At 42.2% G+C, this 18,098-nt stretch overlaps 1 protein-coding gene across 8 annotated transcripts in view; it reads left to right on the top strand.

Annotated features, from left to right (window-relative positions):
- Nucleotides 1–17,498, top strand: part of RUBCNL (rubicon like autophagy enhancer) — a 51,453-nt gene extending 33,955 nt beyond the window's left edge. For 7 of the 8 annotated variants that reach the window (XM_037894121.2, XM_043522506.1, XM_037894131.2 and 4 more), the window contains 10 exons: nucleotides 2,669–2,773; nucleotides 5,144–5,186; nucleotides 5,436–5,568; nucleotides 5,970–6,115; nucleotides 7,057–7,121; nucleotides 11,529–11,767; nucleotides 12,709–12,770; nucleotides 14,433–14,586; nucleotides 14,711–14,801; nucleotides 15,315–15,824. In XM_037894121.2, the coding sequence (XP_037750049.1) occupies nucleotides 2,669–2,773; nucleotides 5,144–5,186; nucleotides 5,436–5,568; nucleotides 5,970–6,115; nucleotides 7,057–7,121; nucleotides 11,529–11,767; nucleotides 12,709–12,770; nucleotides 14,433–14,586; nucleotides 14,711–14,801; nucleotides 15,315–15,424 (1,148 nt within the window). In that variant the 3' untranslated portion in view covers nucleotides 15,425–15,824. Of the gene's footprint in view, nucleotides 1–2,668; nucleotides 2,774–5,143; nucleotides 5,187–5,435; nucleotides 5,569–5,969; nucleotides 6,116–7,056; nucleotides 7,122–11,528; nucleotides 11,768–12,708; nucleotides 12,771–14,432; nucleotides 14,587–14,710; nucleotides 14,802–15,314; nucleotides 15,825–16,205 lie in introns of those variants that run through there. The other variant, XM_043522502.1, reaches the window with a different exon arrangement.
- The last annotated feature ends 600 nt before the right edge of the window (nucleotides 17,499–18,098 follow it).

The raw sequence follows: 18,098 nt of genomic DNA on the forward strand, positions 1-18,098 counted from the left end.
CAGGCTGTCAAAAATAAAAGGTCGCTTGTCATATGATAGAGGTGGGCAAACTACGGCCCGTGGGACTGTCCTGCCCAGCCCCTGAGCTCCTGGCCTGGGAGGTTAGCCCCTGTCCCCTCCCCCGCTGTTCCCCCTCTCCCGCAGCCTCAGCTCGCTGTGCTGCCAGTGAGCTCTGGCCGGGAGGCGCAGCTGCAGAGCCACTGCCTGACCCGGTGTTCTGTGCTGCGTGGTGGTGTGGCTGGCTCCAGCCGGGCAGCTACCAGTGCTCCAGGCAGCACGGTAAGGGGTCAGGGACCGGGCAGGGGGGTGGGGGGGATGAGGGTTGGATAGAGGGCAGGGGAGTTTGGAGTGGTGGTCAGGGGACAGGGGTCTGGATAGGGGTTGGGGCGGTCAGATGGTGGGGAACAGAAGGGGGGTTGAATAGGGGCAGGGTTCCCAGCGGGGCAGTCAGGAAGGAGATGGGGGGTTGGATGGGTCGGTGTTATACCAATAAAATAAAAACCAGCAGGATCTTATTAAAGGGAAAAAGGCAAAATACCACATTTATTGTGAATACAGAAAGAATCATAGTAAGCAGTTAGTTATAGCTATAACATTCCATTCAATCACACATTTATTCACACATTCATACACACACACACACACAGATTCTGCAAGGTTGTTATCATAATTACCAGCCTTAGAGTTGCTCATACCAAGCCACTGGCCAGGTGGCCTGGACATGAGGAGGGAGCAGAGCCTTATCAGATGCTCATCTGATGCTCCTGGAAGTTGGTTCGCAGAATCAGACCCCAAAGTTCTCACTTTTTAGAGTCCATTTTTATATGAATTTCTTCCTATGCCTGTCTATGGGAATTGCTTCATCATGCTGTTGCTGAATCAATCAGCCGATGTCACATTCCTGACGGCTCCGTGCTGCCAGATGTTATCTTGTTCTTTGGTTCTCCCATTCTTGAGGCTGTTGGGTGGATTCCAGTCTGCCCTCCGGGGGTCACTTGACACCTTCTTCAGCCGATGGACACTGGATTCTTAGGCTGGCACCTCCCTGATCATTCAGTTATTATCCACACCAAGCATCCATCCACATACATCCTCTATCTCTATTTTAATCACAATTGTTAACAAAGTGAGATGAATACAACAAAAGGGCGGGGAGTCTCTGGGTGCTGTTTCTGTTGTTACAGAGTATTGCTTTGAGTCTCTCTCTCTCTGTGTGAGTAGTTGTTTACAAAGAATTGCTTTGAGAACAGACTCTGTCTTAGAATGTACTAACACAATTGGCAGCTTGCAGGTTTCACACACAGAGGGAGAGAAACAGAACCAAAAACCAAGAGACCTCTTAATTAGTAATACCCTGGAATTTAAACTATGGGGAATCAAACTCATTTGTGATTTTAATACAGAACTTCTTTAATATGATCCAGTGTCGGTGGGGGGCAGTCAGGGGCAGGGGTTCCGGGGCAGTCAGGGAGAAGGGGTGGTTGGATGGGGCAGGGGTCCCAGCAGGGCAGTCAGGAATGAGAGGAGGGGTTGGATGGGGCGGCGGGGGGCAGTCAGGGGTGGATGGGGCAGGGGTCCTGGGGGGGGGGGGGGGGGGGTTGTCAGGGGACAGGGAACAGGGGGGATTGGAATGGGGCAGGAGTCCCGGGGGGGGTGGGGCTGTCAGGGGGCATGAAGCAGCGGGGGTTTGGATAGGGGGTGGGAGCTGGGCCACGCCTGGCTGTTGGGGGAGGCACAGCCTCCCCTAACCAGCCCTCCATACAATTTTGGAAACCCGATGTGGCCCTCAGGCCAAAAAGTTTGCCTTCCCCTGTCCTATGAGATGTATCCCTGATAAATTTGATTCTCCAAATTATTCCCATGCTTGCCAGTTTTTCTTTAACATTCACATCTGTGCATCTTTTATGGTTTGTCTCTCTCTTTGGAGTGTGCCTGGGGATATATATAGTTCTTTGTGCTGGACTGTGATTCACTAGAAATTGTAGTTCATGTTCCTTGTTAGTGAAACTGTCAAGTTAGGATTTAAAAAAAAAAAAAAAAAAAAAACCAACACCACCTTCAAGTGCAACATTTGTAATGTGTGGTTTCTTCATCTTCCTTTTTCATATTACGGGATATGGAGTCTGACTGTCATCATTTGAGTTATAACTTACTTCATTAGTTCACGGATCAGTCAGCAGACATTTGAGTAGGATGAAATCTCAAGCAGTATTTATGCACATGTAGTATGAGTCAGGGTGACAAAGGCTTATGATATTGTAACACTGTACAGTACATGAATTTGTAAAATGGGCATGTCCCAAAAGGAATTTTAATACATTGTATAACATGAATCTAAACGATGTAACTTCTTGGGGGGGAAATCACTGAAGTAGAAGTGTGTGGGGTGGGGGAAGCACATTACTATTAAATATTTATAATTGCAGTAGTTAATACAGGCTTCAGCCGGCTCAGGCCCCGTTGTGTCAGGCACTTTACAAATACAAAAGAAATGACAGCCCCTACCCCAAAGAACATACAAAAGCTCATTCTACATTTAGCGTGTGGCTTTTGTTTGATGGAGAGAGAGGAGAAGACAGTGACAGAATGTTTAAAATAGTGCACAGATCTAAATGTATTAATCCCTCCATGAAACTCTTTTAGTAATGAATCACTTCCTTTGTTAAAGGTTGTGCTGTGCTGCAGGTCAGCTCATCAGTAAATCCACCATCACATCATGAGGCCGGTAGATTTCACTGCGATAGTGACTCAGACGATGAATTTGTAATTATTGGTAAGACTTTCAAACTATGCAGATGCAACTTGCAATGAGTCTGGATGGATTTACTAACTACTTGAGTGCCACTTTTCCAGAGCTACATGTTGCCATAGTATGTGTTTTATAGTACAAACTCAGAGGTGTATGGTAAAATTTCTCTCTTGGTAATCATGCACTACTAATGGGAAGAGTTGAAATAGCTTTGCATAAGTGCTAAAACTCTATCATACATAATAATAATACAGGAGTTCATTTCTACAGCAAGAATACTTTCCACTGGTTGACATGTATATTAACGTGCATGCGCATTGTACGTGGTAGTGCCCAAAGTGTACACACCACAGATTCCCTATATAGCCCCTGAGACACCTGAGTTCAATTCCCTGCTTTGCCACAGGTTTCGTGTGTGACCTTGGGCAAGTCATTTAGCATCTCTGTGCCTCCATTACCTATCTGTAAAAAATCTGAAAAGCTAACACAATTCAAGACAAAGAAGGGAACAGTCTTACAGAAGAAAGGGACATCATCAATAGGTGGACAAATTACTGCTCTGATCTATAAAACCACCAGACAAATGGAGATCCTAGTGTCCTAGACAGCCCAGATTCAACAGAGGAGGAGGACTTTCCAACACTGCATGAAGAAGTGGAGACAGCTGTGAAATCACTCAAGAATGGAAAGGCTACAAGTATTGACAATATCCCAGCCGAACTGATGAAATTCAGAGGAGAAATAGGAATAGATGTACTCACCAAGATCTGCAAGAAGATCTGGCAGACCAATGAGTGGCCCTCCACGTGGACATAGTCACTAATCATCACTCTGTGAAAGAAAGGCAATTGTGTCAAAATTACTGGACCATAAGCTTAATTAGCCATCCCAGCCATGTGATGTTGAAAGTCATATGGAACAGATTGAAGCCACAAGCGGAGAATATCATCGCTGAAGAGCAGGCTGGCTTTCGTGCTGGAAGAAGTATCACAGAACAGATTTTCAATCTTTGTGTTCTATGTGAGAAATACTTACAACACCAGCAGGACGTCTATCCCATCTTTGTTGACTTCAAGAAGGCGTTGAGTATGGCACGCATAATGACTGATGCCATAAATGATCACATATGGACAGTCAGCACTGGGGGGTGAACAATCTCAAATCTTTGGTTTGCTGATGACATTGCTGGCCTGTCAGGTAGCGAAGATGAACTTACCAACCTTGTGAAACGATTGGATGAAACCTCCTCAGAATATGGCATTGAAATTAGTGCAGAGAAAACCAAGCTGACAACAAACAAACATGACTGGGTCAGCTCACATATCCCTGTCAGTGGACAAGAACTGGAGACAGTGAAACAGTTTAATTATCTGGGGGAAATCGTCACTGATGAAGGATCAAAGGCAGAAATTCTGGCAAGAACTGCGCAAACAGCAGTGGTGGCAAAGCTAAAGCCAATTTGGAGGAATAAGAACATCTCCCTGGAAAATAACTGAAAGTGCTGCACGCACTGGTCATCTTCGTTTTTCTGTATGCGTGTGAGACATGAATGGAAAATCCAGGTAGTAGAGATGAGATACTTCCGTAAAATCCTGGGCATCTCCTACTTCGACCATGTCACTAGTGAAGAGGTCCACAACATTATCACCCAATGCAGTGAGTCATATGAAGACCTCTTGACGACCATGAAGAAGTGCAAGCCAAAGTGGTACGGCCGTGTAACAAGATTATCTGGCCTATCCAAGATCATCCTTCAAGGGACAGTGCAGGGGAAGAGAAGAAGAGGTAGACAGAAGAAGAGATGGACAGACAACATAAAAGAGTGGACAAGAATGGACTTCGCGGATACTCATCACTCACACACAATCATCAGGGGTGGAGACAATTGGTTGATTGCTCATCAATGACGGTGCCCCAGCAACCAATGTGGTTATGGGAGTGATGATGATGATTGATGAAAATGAGATAATAGCACTTTCTTACCTGACAGCGCTCTTGTGAAGATAAATATATTAAGGATTGTCAGGTGCTCAGATACTATGATGATGGGAGCCATATAAAATCCTAAGGGCTTGTCTACACTGGCAATTTACAGCACTGCAACTTTCTCACTCATGGGGTGTGAAAAAGCACCCCTATGAGTGCAGCAAGTTTTAGCGCTGTAAAGCGCCAGTGTAGACAATGCCTCAGAGCTGGGAGCCGTGCTCCCAGCACAGGGAACCGCGCCCCCTGTGGAGATGGTTTTTTTTTTTTCTCCCAGCGCTGCACCACGACCACACAAGGCACGTTAAGCTTGAGCATTGCCAGTGTAGACTAGCCCTAAAGTAGATAGAATACAATGGTAGGAGGTTTTTGCTTTTGTTGGGCTAACAAATTTTTTCTCCTTTTCTGCAGAACTTGAAGACTTGGAAAATATTGCAGCATCTCCAGATAAAAGGTAACTTTTTGTATTTCTCGTAACTTAGTAAATAGCCAGGTGGCAATACTCTTCCCTGCCACATGGTACTTCTCCTAAAGAGAGGCAGGAAGGGAACATAGTTTGTTTGATGGCTGTGGCACAAGGGTCCTAGAGGTCATAGGTGAATCAAAGTGGGGGGAGGAGGGAGGGTGTGTGAGGAATCTTCAGGGGTGTGGAAGACACAAATCTACTTATGAAATGCTGCCATTTGGCTTGCTTAATTTTCAGATTATCTTTTGATCTGGGCTGCAATTCTGCTGAAGTAACAGCACAGAAGCTTTACCAAGCATTCAGGAAATGTTGGTTACAGGCAGAAACTAACATTCAGCTGTCTAGGAGCCTGAACACAACTAAGCAGAAAGTAAGTCTCTAAACAGAAAACAATGTGCTTATTATTCAGCGTGTTCAGTGCAGCTGCCTCATTGGCAAGGGGAGAAGGAGGATGCTTAATGTGTGTGTTCAGGGTTTGGTTATTTTTAAGCAGTTTTGGCGGTGGGGGGAGTCTGTCTTGGTTAGAAAGCTCTAATGCCTTTAATTCAGCGTAGGACAATCATGTAAATGGGATCTCTGTGAACACAGGAAATCCTTCAAGAATTGCTACTAAACATGATTTTGGGTATCAAAGCTGTGATTGTACTGACAGCTGTTGGAGTGTTGAATGTGACACTTCATTGCATAGTCTGCAAAGCATGTTAGCATCTGTTCAGCTACTAGGTTGCAGGTTAAATTCCACACTTAAGTCTGTCTTTCTGTCTTCAATAGTATGCGAATAAAGAAAATATTCCAAAGGAACTTGAGTCTAGTGGGAATCTGGCAGAAGAAATAAAGGTCAAAGCCAAATTAAGAGGAACCACAGACTGGGCCCCACCTAGGTTTCAAATAATATTTAGTATTCACCCATCACTCAAGTAAGTCTCAAGTACTTGTCTGTCTGTGCGACTAGTCATTTTGTTTCTGTTATACACTGAGCCCAGTCCAAAGCCTGTTGAGATCAGTGAAAAGATTTCTGTTGATTCACTGGGCTTTGGATCGGAGCTGTTATTCAGTACCTTGTTCTCCAGTGTTTCACTGGAAGTTATGTAGTAATGCCTACTTTTGCTGAGTCATTATGTCCTGATTAACACTGTCTGTATACGGTTACTCAATATGGTGAGTAACTTTTTTTGAGGGTTGTGGGTAGGGTGACCAGACAGCAAATGTGAAAAATCGGGACGGGGATGGTGGGTAATAGGAGCCTATATAAGAAAAAGACCCAAAAATCGGGACTGTCCCTATAAAAGTGGGACATCTGGTCACCCTAGTTGTGAGGTCTTTGTTTTTTGCTCCCCTGCTGGCTCAAGAGTTTTTTTTCAGCAAGCAAAAGACTGACTACGCAGAAGAACTATGAATCTCACTCTACTTAAAGTGCTGTCAAATGCACAAAGTAAATGAACAACTTTTTTTCTGCCAAATTCTGTTAAAACAACCTTGGGTGTTACTTGCAATTAATGATGGGTACAAAATGTTCAGACAAATGTGACTTTTTTTTCCTGGGTTGACCGTATCCCTTTAAGCTTTCTTAAAGAAAGACTGGGGAAGTATCGCACTTCTCGCATACCATGATCTCTGGTAGCAGTGTCTGTATATTCTACAAAGATTAGCTTAGAGTTCCACTGTAAAATAGCATACAGGACTTCTCTTTAACAACTGACTTCTCTTCCTACATTGTGGGGTTTTTTTGAGTAACATGATCAGACTTCCAAGTTGAAAATATTCATAAGTATTAGTGCAGGTGTCTGTCATTCTGGGAGAATGTAATTGATCAGATATGCTTTTGTATAGTTAGGTTTAATTTTGTCTGTCTGTACAGGAGAGATGCCGTTGTAGCTGCACAAAACTTTACTTGTGCTGGTTGTGGAACCCCAATAGAACTCAGTAAGTACTGAAACACAAACACAAACCCCCAGACATACCACACCAAGCAAACCCAGGTTGTTTGCCAACCTGTATTCTTGCGTTGACATGATGCATTTTGCAGTTCTGACAATACCTTAACTAGAAGAAAACGCTCCATGTTGGGGATGCACGTAACACAATGCACAATAGGATCATATCACCATCTGAAATGTCATTACAGCCAGAACACAACGCCTTTCTCCATCAGCTGTAGGCCACTTCATAGCACTCCTACTTATCCACAGTTAGAAGTGATGACTTTCAATAATAAAACTGGAAGCATTATTTATGATGTTGTAAAATAGCTTGACTTTTTTAAAGTAGGCTATTAGTAAATAAATTCAAGTCTCCAAGCTGCAAATCATAAATCTTAATTAGAAAATACTTTTGAAATAGAATTCGTAATCCTTGCCAATTCGTACTGTCAACTGGTCTTAAAAAGAAAGGGTATGTAAGTAGTTTTCTTATTTTTAAAGACTTGACTACAAAACCCTGTTGGAGTTATAAAAATCTTTGGGATACTTTTTTCGCAAACTGCTTAATGCATTGTAATGTGCAGATGTATCCACTTCATCAGGTCTCATTGCATGGGAAATCTTTGAAATGAGTGTAAAGCCCTATACTGGGTCCATTATACAAAGAGAAGAACAGGAGTACTTGTAGCACCTTAGAGACTAACAAATTTATTAGAGCATAAGCTTTTGTGGGCTACATCCCACTTCGTCATAGAATGGAACATATAGTAAGATAATATATATACACACACACACATATACACATACACACAGATAAGTTGGAAGTTACCATACAAACTGTGAGAGGCTAATTAGTTAAGATGAGCTATTATCAGCAGGAGAAAAAAAAGAACTTTTGTAGTGATAATCAAGGCGGCCCATTTAGACAGTTGACAAGAAGGTGTGAGGATACTTAACTTAAGGAAATAGATTCAATATGTGTAAGGACCCAGCCACTCCCAGTCTCTATTCAAACCCAAGTTAATGGTATCTAGTTTGCATATTAATTCATGCTCAGCAGTTTCTCACTGGAGTCTGTTTCTGAAGCTTTTCTGTTGCAAAATTGCCACCTTTAAATCTTTTACTGAGTGACCAGAGAGGTTGAAGTGTTCTTCTACCGGTTTTTGAATGTTATGATTCCTGATGTCAGATTTGTGTCCATTTATTCTTTTGCGTAGAGACTGTCTGGTTTGGCCAATGTACATGGCAGAGGGGCATTGCTGCCACATCATGGCATATATCACATTGGTAGACGTGCAGGTGAACGAGCCTCTGATGGCGTGGCTAATGTGATTAGGTCCTTTGATGATGTCACTTGAATAACTATGTGGACAGAGTTGGCATCGGGCTTTGTTGCAAGGATAGGTTCCTGGGTTAGTGGTTCTGTTGAGTGGTGTGTGGTTGCTGGTGATATTTGCTTCCAGTTGGGGGGCTGTCTGTAAGCGAGGACTGGTCTGTCTCCCAAGATCTGTGAGAGTGAGGGATCATTTTTCAGGATAGGTTGTAAATCTTTGATGATGCGCTGGAGAGGTTTTAGTTGGGGGCTGAAGGTGACAGCTAGTGGCGTTCTGTTATTTTCTTTGTTGGGCCTGTCCTGTAGTAGGTGACTTCTGGGTACTCTTCTGGCTCTGTCAATCTGTTTTTTCACTTCAGCAGGTGGGTATTGTAGTTTTAAGAATGCTTGATAGAGATCTTGTAGGTGTTTGTCTCTGTCTGAGGGATTGGAGCAAATGCAGTTGTATCTTAGAGCTTGGCTGTAGATAATGGATAGTGTGGTGTGTCCTGGATGGAAGCTGGAGGCATGTAGGTAAGTATAGCGGTCAGTAGGTTTCCGGTATGGGGTGGTGGTTATGTGACCATCGCTTATTAGCACAGTAGTGTCCAGGAAATGGACCGCTTGTGTGGTTTTGTCTAGGCTGAGGTTGATGGTGGGATGGAAATTGTTGAAATCATGGTGGAATTCCTCAAGGACTTCTTTTCCATGGGTCCAGATGATAAAGATGTCATCAGTGTCGTGCAAGTAGAGTAGGCGTCTTAGGGGACGAGAGCTAAGGAAGCATTGTTCTAAGTCAGCCATAAAAATTTTAGCATACCGTGGGGCCATGCGGGTACCCATAGCAGTGCCGCTGACTTGAAGGTATATATTGTACCCAAATGTGAAATAGTTGTGGGTGAGGACAAAGTCACAAAGGTCAGCCACCAGGTTTGCCATGACATTATCGGGGATACTGTTCCTGACGGCTGGTAGTCCATCTTTGTGTGGAATGTTGGTGTAGAGGGCTCCTACATCCATAGTGGCCAGGAGGGTGTTTTCTGGAAGATCACCGATGGATTATAGTTTCCTCAGGAAGTCAGTGGTTTCTCGAAGATAGGTGGAAGTGCTGGTAGCGTAGGGCCTGAGGAGAGAGTCCACATAGCCAGACAGTCCTGCTGTCAGGGTGCCAATGCCTGAGATGATGGGGCATCCAGGATTCCCAGGTTTATGGATCTTGGGAAGCAGATAGAATACCCCAGGTCGGGGTTCTAGGCATGTGTCTGCACAGATCTGTTCCTGTGCTTTTTCAGGGAGTTTCTTGAGCAGATGGTGTAGTTTCTTTTAGTAATCCTCAGTGGGATCAGAGGATAATGGCCTGTAGAATGTGGAGTTAGAGAGCTGCCTAGCAGCCTCTTGTTCATATTCCAACTTATTCATGATGACGACAGCACCTCCTTTGTCAGCCTTTTTGATTATGATGTCAGAGTTGTTCCTGAGGCTGTTGATGGGGTTGTGTTCAGCATGGCTGAAGTTATGGGGTAAGTGATGCTGCTTTTCCGCAATTTCAGCCTGTGCACGTCGACGTGCACAATCTATGTAGAAGTCCAGTCTGTTGTTTCGACCTTCAGGAGGAGTCCACAGATTGACAGCGCCAGAAGAGTACCCAGAAGTCACCTACTACAGGACAGCCCAACAAAGAAAGTAACAGAACACCACTAGCTGTCACCCTCAGCCCCCAACTAAAACCTCTCCAGCGCATCATCAGAGATCTACAACCTATCCTGAAAAAGGATCCCTCACTCTCACAGATCTTGGGAGACAGACCAGTCCTCGCTTACAGACAGCCCCCCAACTGGAAGCAAATACTCACCAACAACCACACACCACACAACAAAAACACTAACCCAGGAACCTATCCTTGCAACAAAGCCCGATGCCAACTTTGTCCACATAGTTATTCAAGTGACATCATCATAGGACCTAATCACATTAGCCACACCATCAGAGGCTTGTTCACTTGCACGTCTACCAATATGATATATGCCATGATGTGTCAGCAATGCCCCTCTGCCATGTACATTGGCCAAACCGGACAGTCTCTACGCAAAAGAATAAATGGACACAAATCTGACATCAGGAATCATAACATTCAAAAACCGGTAGGAGAACACTTCAACCTCTCTGGTCACTCAGTAAAAGATTTAAAGGTGGCAATTTTGCAACAGAAAAGCTTCAAAAACAGACTCCAATGAGCTTGAATTAATATGCAAACTAGATACCATTAACTTGGGTTTGAATAGAGACTGGGAGTGGCTGGGTCCTTACACATATTGAATCTATTTCCTTAAGTATCCTCACACCTTCTTGTCAACTGTCTAAATGGGCCACCTTAATTATCACTACAAAAGTTCTTTTTTTTCTCTTTTTTTCTCCTGCTGATAATAGCTCATCTTAACTAATTAGCCTCTCACAGTTTGTATGGTAACTTCCAACTTATCTCTGTGTGTGTGTGTGTGTGTGTGTATATATATATTATCTTACTATATGTTGCATTCTATGCATCCGATGAAGTGGGATGTAGCCCACGAAAGCTTATGCTCTAATAAATTTGTTAGTCTCTAAGGTGCCCAAGTATTCCTGTTCTTTTTGCGGATACAGACTAACACGGCTGCTACTCTGAAACCTGTCATTATACAAAGAGAAGCACTCGCTCATGACTGGCAGAACAAAATTAATATTTGAGTTGACATCAAAGACTCAAAGAATCATTAACAATAACTGTGCAAAGGAATTAGTGAGGTTACACCTGTAACCAGAAGCCCCAGTCCTGAACTTGTTTTGGGGAAGCAGCCAACACTGTTTCCAGTAAGGATCTGTGTAAATTTTGATGGTGATATAACTATGATCAGTCTTGCAAAAGAGGTTTCCGTATTTAATTCAGAATATTAAATCTGACCACGAGTCTTCTACTTCAAAAAACAAGACACCCCCCAGCCCAGCCCATTTTTCTGTAGATCTGCATTATGTATTACTGGATTGACGCAGTTAAAAGGCAATACAGTAATTCTTTAAAGAACCATTCTTCTAAAAACTATCTTCATTGTTGATCCGCCACAGAATACATCAGGAGACTCCGCTATTGTGATTACCTGGGGAAGTACTTCTGTGACTGTTGCCATAGCTATGCACAAACTTCCATCCCTGCCCGAATATTGATTAAATGGGACTTCAAAAAGTACTATGTCTGTAACTTCTCCAAACATCTCCTGCTCAGCATATGGCAAAACCCCATCTTCAATGTGTCGTGTATCAACAAAACCCTCTATACAAAAGCAAAGGAACTGAACAGAGTCAGGGTAAGTGCAGCTTCTTTGTAATTGAAGTGTGTGGCATTTCCTGCACGCTGCCAGAAGAAAGACTAGACCCCGGGAATCTGGTTTAATTAGGTTGCTGCTTTATTAAGTAACATATCTGGGCACTATCCGGCAATAACTCATCCAGTGCAGGCCATTCTTCATTTGTTACCTGTAGCACCTGAGGGCAGGAGGGCTGCTACCATCCTCCCTTTTCTCCCGCTGTTCCAATCCACCTGCTGGGACCCCACCGCTGTCGACTCCAATGAGGGTTAAAGGGATGGGGAAGAGGGGGTTTTAGGAGCCTCAATCCTATTGCCCACCTTGTTTGAGATGTCCAGTTTATCAGGGAATTGGATGCCCTATTGAACAAGTACCTGCCACCAGGAGAGACCAGCAGTTAGATTGGCTGCCTCTCTCTGCCCATGAAGCAGCTGTGTCTGGGCCAGCAGGGGAAAGAAAATAGTTGGCTCCTCTAAGGATTTCACACTCCCCCTCCCCTTCTTGTGGGCACACTGACCTCCCTGTGGGTTGGGGAGAGGAGGGTGGCTCTGTGGCTAACTGGTTGGACAAAAGGGTGCAGCACAAGTCTATTGGCTCTTGTGAACCCAAGGGAAGGGCTTATAAACTCTTCCCCCTGCCCTGGGGCATAGCAATTGGTTTTATCTAGTCTTTGATCCTGCAGGAACAACCTGCAGCTTCAGGTTGTATGTTTTGGCCATGCATACTCACTTGTGGGGTAGGCCTTTTGGTGCATTATATAGCTGATCTGTCTAACCCTCTGCTGTATTTTTCCTAATTTTAAACTAAAACTGCTCTATGGTGAAATGCTAATTTTTAAATATTACTGTCTAAATTACTGCTCTTAAACAGTTCTGAATGTTTAAATATGCTGCTCTGCTTTTCATTTTAAATACTACATTTATCTACCCTTCATCCTTTAGGAGATACAAGAACAGCTTTTGCATATTAAAAAACTACTGAAAACCTGCAGGTTTGCTGAAAGGTATGGAGCATGATTAAGTATAGCAAATACTTGGTAGAAGTACAATAGTTATTCATGGAGCTTCCCCCTCCAGATGAATTTTTAATCATGTACTTTTTAAGGAAGTTAGTTCTGTATGATCAACAGAAATTCTGATATCGTCTTCCTTTCCCCTGCAAATTTATCTATTGCAAATTTATTTATTGCAAATGTCAAGTGATAGTGTATTTTATAAGGCAGCTTGTTTTTTCCCCAGTACCATTGTAGAAACCCTTATGAGACTTGATTAATGATTCGATGTGTGTAATAATTTTTGGCAGATTTTTTTCTTTCGTCCTTCTGATACTATTCCTCTTGGAGGAACAATGTGAGTGTCCTTGCTCAGCAATGTAATGTCTGTTCAAAGTTTTTCTAAGGTGACTAGAGTGGTTATTCCATATGCTGCTCAAATCATGGCTCTTTAGTAGACTGTATTCATTTCATCTTCATTAACTAATGACACAAAACAAGCTGTAGAAAATGTGCATATTCTGCCTGAGTTAGGCAGCTCTGACTACTTTCTCTCATTACACAATCAGCCTAACTTCTCTGTGGCTTTAGGGAACATTGGTGGGTTTAAAGAAAAGCAAGATGTTCTTCCAGGAAATGTTATTTTTTGTCTAAATCAAATGCTTGCCTGCAATGCTTAATGTAGTAACTATAAAATGGAAAAATAATGGACCTCTGTTTTGCACCTGCAATTAGTTGTGGGTGCAGATGATAGCACTTGGACACTGAGCTGAGTTCTGGATAAGACATCTAAATGCTATCGCTTACACCCACAGAATTAGAGGTCTTTTATAAACCAGGCAAGTAAATAAGAAAATAAATTAGTAAAATTACAAAAAAAAAAAAAAAAACGGTAAATGTTTAGTCTCTCTCTCTCTCTCTCTCTCTCTCTCTACCGTGGGGCTAGGGACAATAATGATTCAATGACTGATGAAAATATTATTGTCAAAACTAAGCATTTTTGATGCACTCTTTCTCCATCCAATTATGGTTAGCAAATGAAAGTTAAAATGCACAACAATAGTGCTCCTCTTGCGCTTGCTGCAATGGCTGAATAGTCTAAAAGGCTTTTTAACACTCTCGCCACCAAAACCCCCCCCCCCCCAACCACATCAGAACCAACAACCACTTACTTCTTTTTGAGTGCATTCGAATAGTAAGCGGCCGATGCTGTTTCTGTGTGAGCGTTCTGCGGATGATCAGTGAACGGGTGGGGTTATTGCATATGACAAGATTCATGCCTCCACAATTGAGAACAGAATTTTTTTAGTTTAAATACTTATTGAACTCAAACTTCGGGAGAAAAAGCTATGTTAAATAATGACCCCCATACACCCTCACCCACAAGCCAAGAAAGTTCTCACTGTAGCCTTCCAACGAACACTCCAGCAGAAACTGGATAGGCAAGACTTAATAGCCTTTCTTCTAAGGTTAGTTACGAAGCAGGAAAAAAATTTTTATAACTTTCAGGCTTTTTGCAAAATTCACAGGTGCCCTTTAACTCAGTTCTGCTATGTATAGAGGTATCAATTTTATGTTCTTCCTGGTTGATGAGACTTGGCTGTCTCCACTTACTACATGCTCTCAATAAACATGTCACTTTGTAATTTAACTTTTTTTTTTTTAAATCTGTAGTGTATTGAAAGAATTTGAACAGGTCTCCAGCCACCTGACGACAGAGCTGCATTTGTTCTCAATGGATGACTTGGTGAAGATTAAACGAGGGCTGTTAGTGCCTCTTCTCAGGGATATTCTAAAAAGCTCCACATTTCATGTAGAAAACTGCGAGGTAAGGGAATCACCGTGTCTGGTATATAGCCTGAAGAATAGCCACAATTGACCATATTTTTTTTATAAATATGAACTTTTAATAAACATCAAAAAAGTAATTAATTCTTTTTCAATTCTTCTAGCTTTGTCAAGCCAAGGGATTTATTTGTGAATTTTGCCAGAGCTCAGATGTACTCTTCCCATTTCAGACTGCCACATGCAAAAGATGTACAGGTATGTTCCATCCCAAAGCTATTTCTTTCTTGTGAGCACGTGTGTGCGTGCAAGTATAATATTTCAGGCCCCGAATCTGCAAGGTACTTAAGCACGTACCTAATTGTAAGCATGTGAGTAGTCCCACTGATTTCAAACTCTCTTGTCTCAGTGAGTTTATTGTATATTTGAAAACTTGGATGTGTTGTCTGCATGTAAGTTAAAACAAAATTCAAGTGTGTTCTTGGTATGGGTTTACATATCTCAGTTTGAGTTTGAAATAGCAAATGTAGTGCTGTTACATCAGATTTTTCTGGACCTAATCCAGTGCCCATTGAAATCAATGGAAAGACTCCAATTGACCTCAAGGTTCATTGGCTTGGGATCAAAATATGGAATTAACCTTGTTACATTGTGCTTCATTGTCCTGGTCATGAGTCTTCTTCAGTTACTTTCGTATCGGGATAAACTACCATCCTTCAGGGAATACAATTATTGATGCAGTTTTCCCCATCTGCTTGTGTGTGTAAACAGTTTGCAAAGCGTGCTTCCACAATCAGTGTTTCAAGTCTGGAGAGTGCCCCAAATGTCTGAGAATAGCTGCTCGAAGGATGTTTTTGGAAGCTCCATCTGTGGCTATGTGAGACTGGATTACTATGAAGAGCCACACAGTTTTCTGTATATACCTCTGAAGAAACTAGATACAGATATATATGGCGTCTGTCTACAGGGTGGATAATGTTGTTTTAAACATTGGTATTTTTAAATCATCCTGCCGTGTTAACATTTTGTAATGTGACTTTTTAAAAAAAGAATAAGGTTTTAATACTATGCTTGAATACCTGTCCTGACAGAAAATAGTTTTTAATGTGATCAGTTTAAGTGTATGCCATCATTAATATTTTGCTGCTATTGGTTTTTTACTCTTTTTGTTTCTGAATTTGTTTTTATTATTGTTATTTTATATTTGACAAGTTGACAGTTCCCATATATAACTTTGCATGCAATGTAGAGACAATAAACAAGGTTGAAAAACTCTTTTAATCCTGTCAGATTTTTATTACAAGCAAGAGGTGATAAAATGTGCAGAATTTTTTCTCCTCTTTGAAACAATACTACAGAAATGCCTTGACTTTCAAGTTTGATTTAAAAAAAAAAAAAATTAACCTGAAAATGTTATCCTGGTAAGCATCCTAATTCAAAATGGTGGATCAGTTTTGTTTTAAAAAGAGACCCGTACTAACCTCTGGGGCGGCACTTTCCAACCTGAGAGATGCCAGGCTACTTGGGGAGGGCATGTAGAGAGAGAGAGAGATACATGACCCTGAATCCACTCTGTGCAACGCTGCAGGCTTGCTGACTTCTACAGGCCAAGTACTGGGTATCTCTTTGAAAACGGACTGCTTTCCTCACCTGCTCCTGCAGATGCTTCTAACGAAGCCAGTCGTGGAAGTGGCTCATGCACTCAGAAGTGCTGAGCTATTGCCTGAACCTATATCACTCACTCCTACTCCTGTGGCACTTGCCTCAGTGTGGTGACAGCACACGTGGGTCAAGCTTCACTGCAATAGCAACGGACACCCACTGACCGAGACCCCCAACATTTACAGGAGGGGTTACTGTAGACATTGATCTGGAGAGCATGTCCCAAAGGTACTTTCTCCCTAGCTAAATGCCTTTAAGACACTGGATCTGCTTCTGTCATTGAATGTCTAATTTCCTATGGGACTTTCAAACACCCTTCCCCTTAAATATCCATTCAAACGCTAATGCTATACTAAAAGAGAATGGGACTCTGAACCTGGTAGCTGTTGCGATTCACTTCCAAGCTGAAAATCTTTCACAATACACATTACAAGTTCTCATATGCAGTTCTTATCTTCCTGTAGCTGGAAACAAAATGTAACTGCTTATTGCATAGATGTAAGATTATCATCGATGACTGTTATGTAAGATCTGCAAACAGACATGAAACTGCAGAGAAGTGAGTGACGTCAAATGGTGAGACACCTACAGAGTTGGCTACATTTAATATGATGCAAGTGTTAGTTGCTGCATCTGAACGCAAAACTGAATAAGCCACATTAATGGATTTGCTATAGGGATTTACATTTTATGAAAGAAGTTGCCTTAAGCTCTGTATAGAACAATTTGCAGGACTACTGGGTTTGTTTAAATAAGGGGAAAATGTTCGCTTAAGCTTTATTTGATTGTGTGTGCTTTCCGTGAATAATCTAATGAATGAGTTTTCTCACCACAAATGTTTGCAGAAAGAGGAATGTTAAAATGAGTTTTTGTGCATGTGCACACAAATAATCTATGCTAATTTTAATCAGGCTGGTTGAGTACCGCTTGAATCACCTGACCAATCATTGCTAAGCATCACCACTTGAATTCAAACTTATCAAAAGTTGAGTTTAAAAACAATAAAAAACCTTTGAATAAATTTGAAAATCACAAGCTACTTGTGGACAGCTTGTTGAGGGGGAGGGGGTAAACGTGTTTCAAAAAGCATTACAAGTTTTTTCACTTAGCCTATTTATTATATAACTACAGAACTTTCATATCCTACAGTTCTCCTCTTCCCTTCATCTTTCTTGTTCTTTTGGAGCTGCTGAAATTCTGTTGTGGACTGACACATACCTCAATCCGCTGTAGTATCCTGGCTCGCCTGCTTGGTGGAAGCGCAGACCCAAATAAATGGTCTATTTCTTTAAATTAAAAGTGTGTGTGTCTGGGGATACAGCCTGGGTTTTTCACTCTTTGATGTTAATTTGGCCATTCATAGGCCCTGTAAAGTTCTCCAGTGGTCAAGGGTGTCTTTGGCACCCTACAGTGTTTATAATTTGTCTTGTTGGGAATTGACTGTATATGGGGCTGCTTTCAACAGTATGAAACCCTACTGAAATATTTGTGTCTGTTCACAGCCCTAGTGTCGAAGAGTTGCAGGAACAGTTAGCGCCAACAGGACATTATGCCCTAAGACCTTCGCAAGAGTTTGATAAATAGTCATTTGTCTCTTGGCCAGGGCCAGAGTGAGGCTTTTGGGGAAGCTAAACTAGCCAGTTTGTTTAGTGATGGCTGGTTGATAGGATGCGTTTTCTGAGGGGGGCTGCTCAAGTAAACCAAGTATACTTTTTTGCTATTGGTATTTTGAACCCAAAGAAACAAAGCAGTGAAATGGAGAATGCTACCATAGTAAACCCCAAATGTTGCTGCCGTGTTTGAGAGACCAGACAAAATAAGAAAAGGAGGTAGCAGTAGGTGATGTGAAGTAACATGGAAAGAGGGACTGAAAATGCCCAGTCAGCTGTCTGT

This window comes from Chelonia mydas, chromosome 1, assembly GCF_015237465.2.
Source record: "Chelonia mydas isolate rCheMyd1 chromosome 1, rCheMyd1.pri.v2, whole genome shotgun sequence".
Taxonomy (NCBI): Eukaryota; Metazoa; Chordata; order Testudines; family Cheloniidae; genus Chelonia; species Chelonia mydas.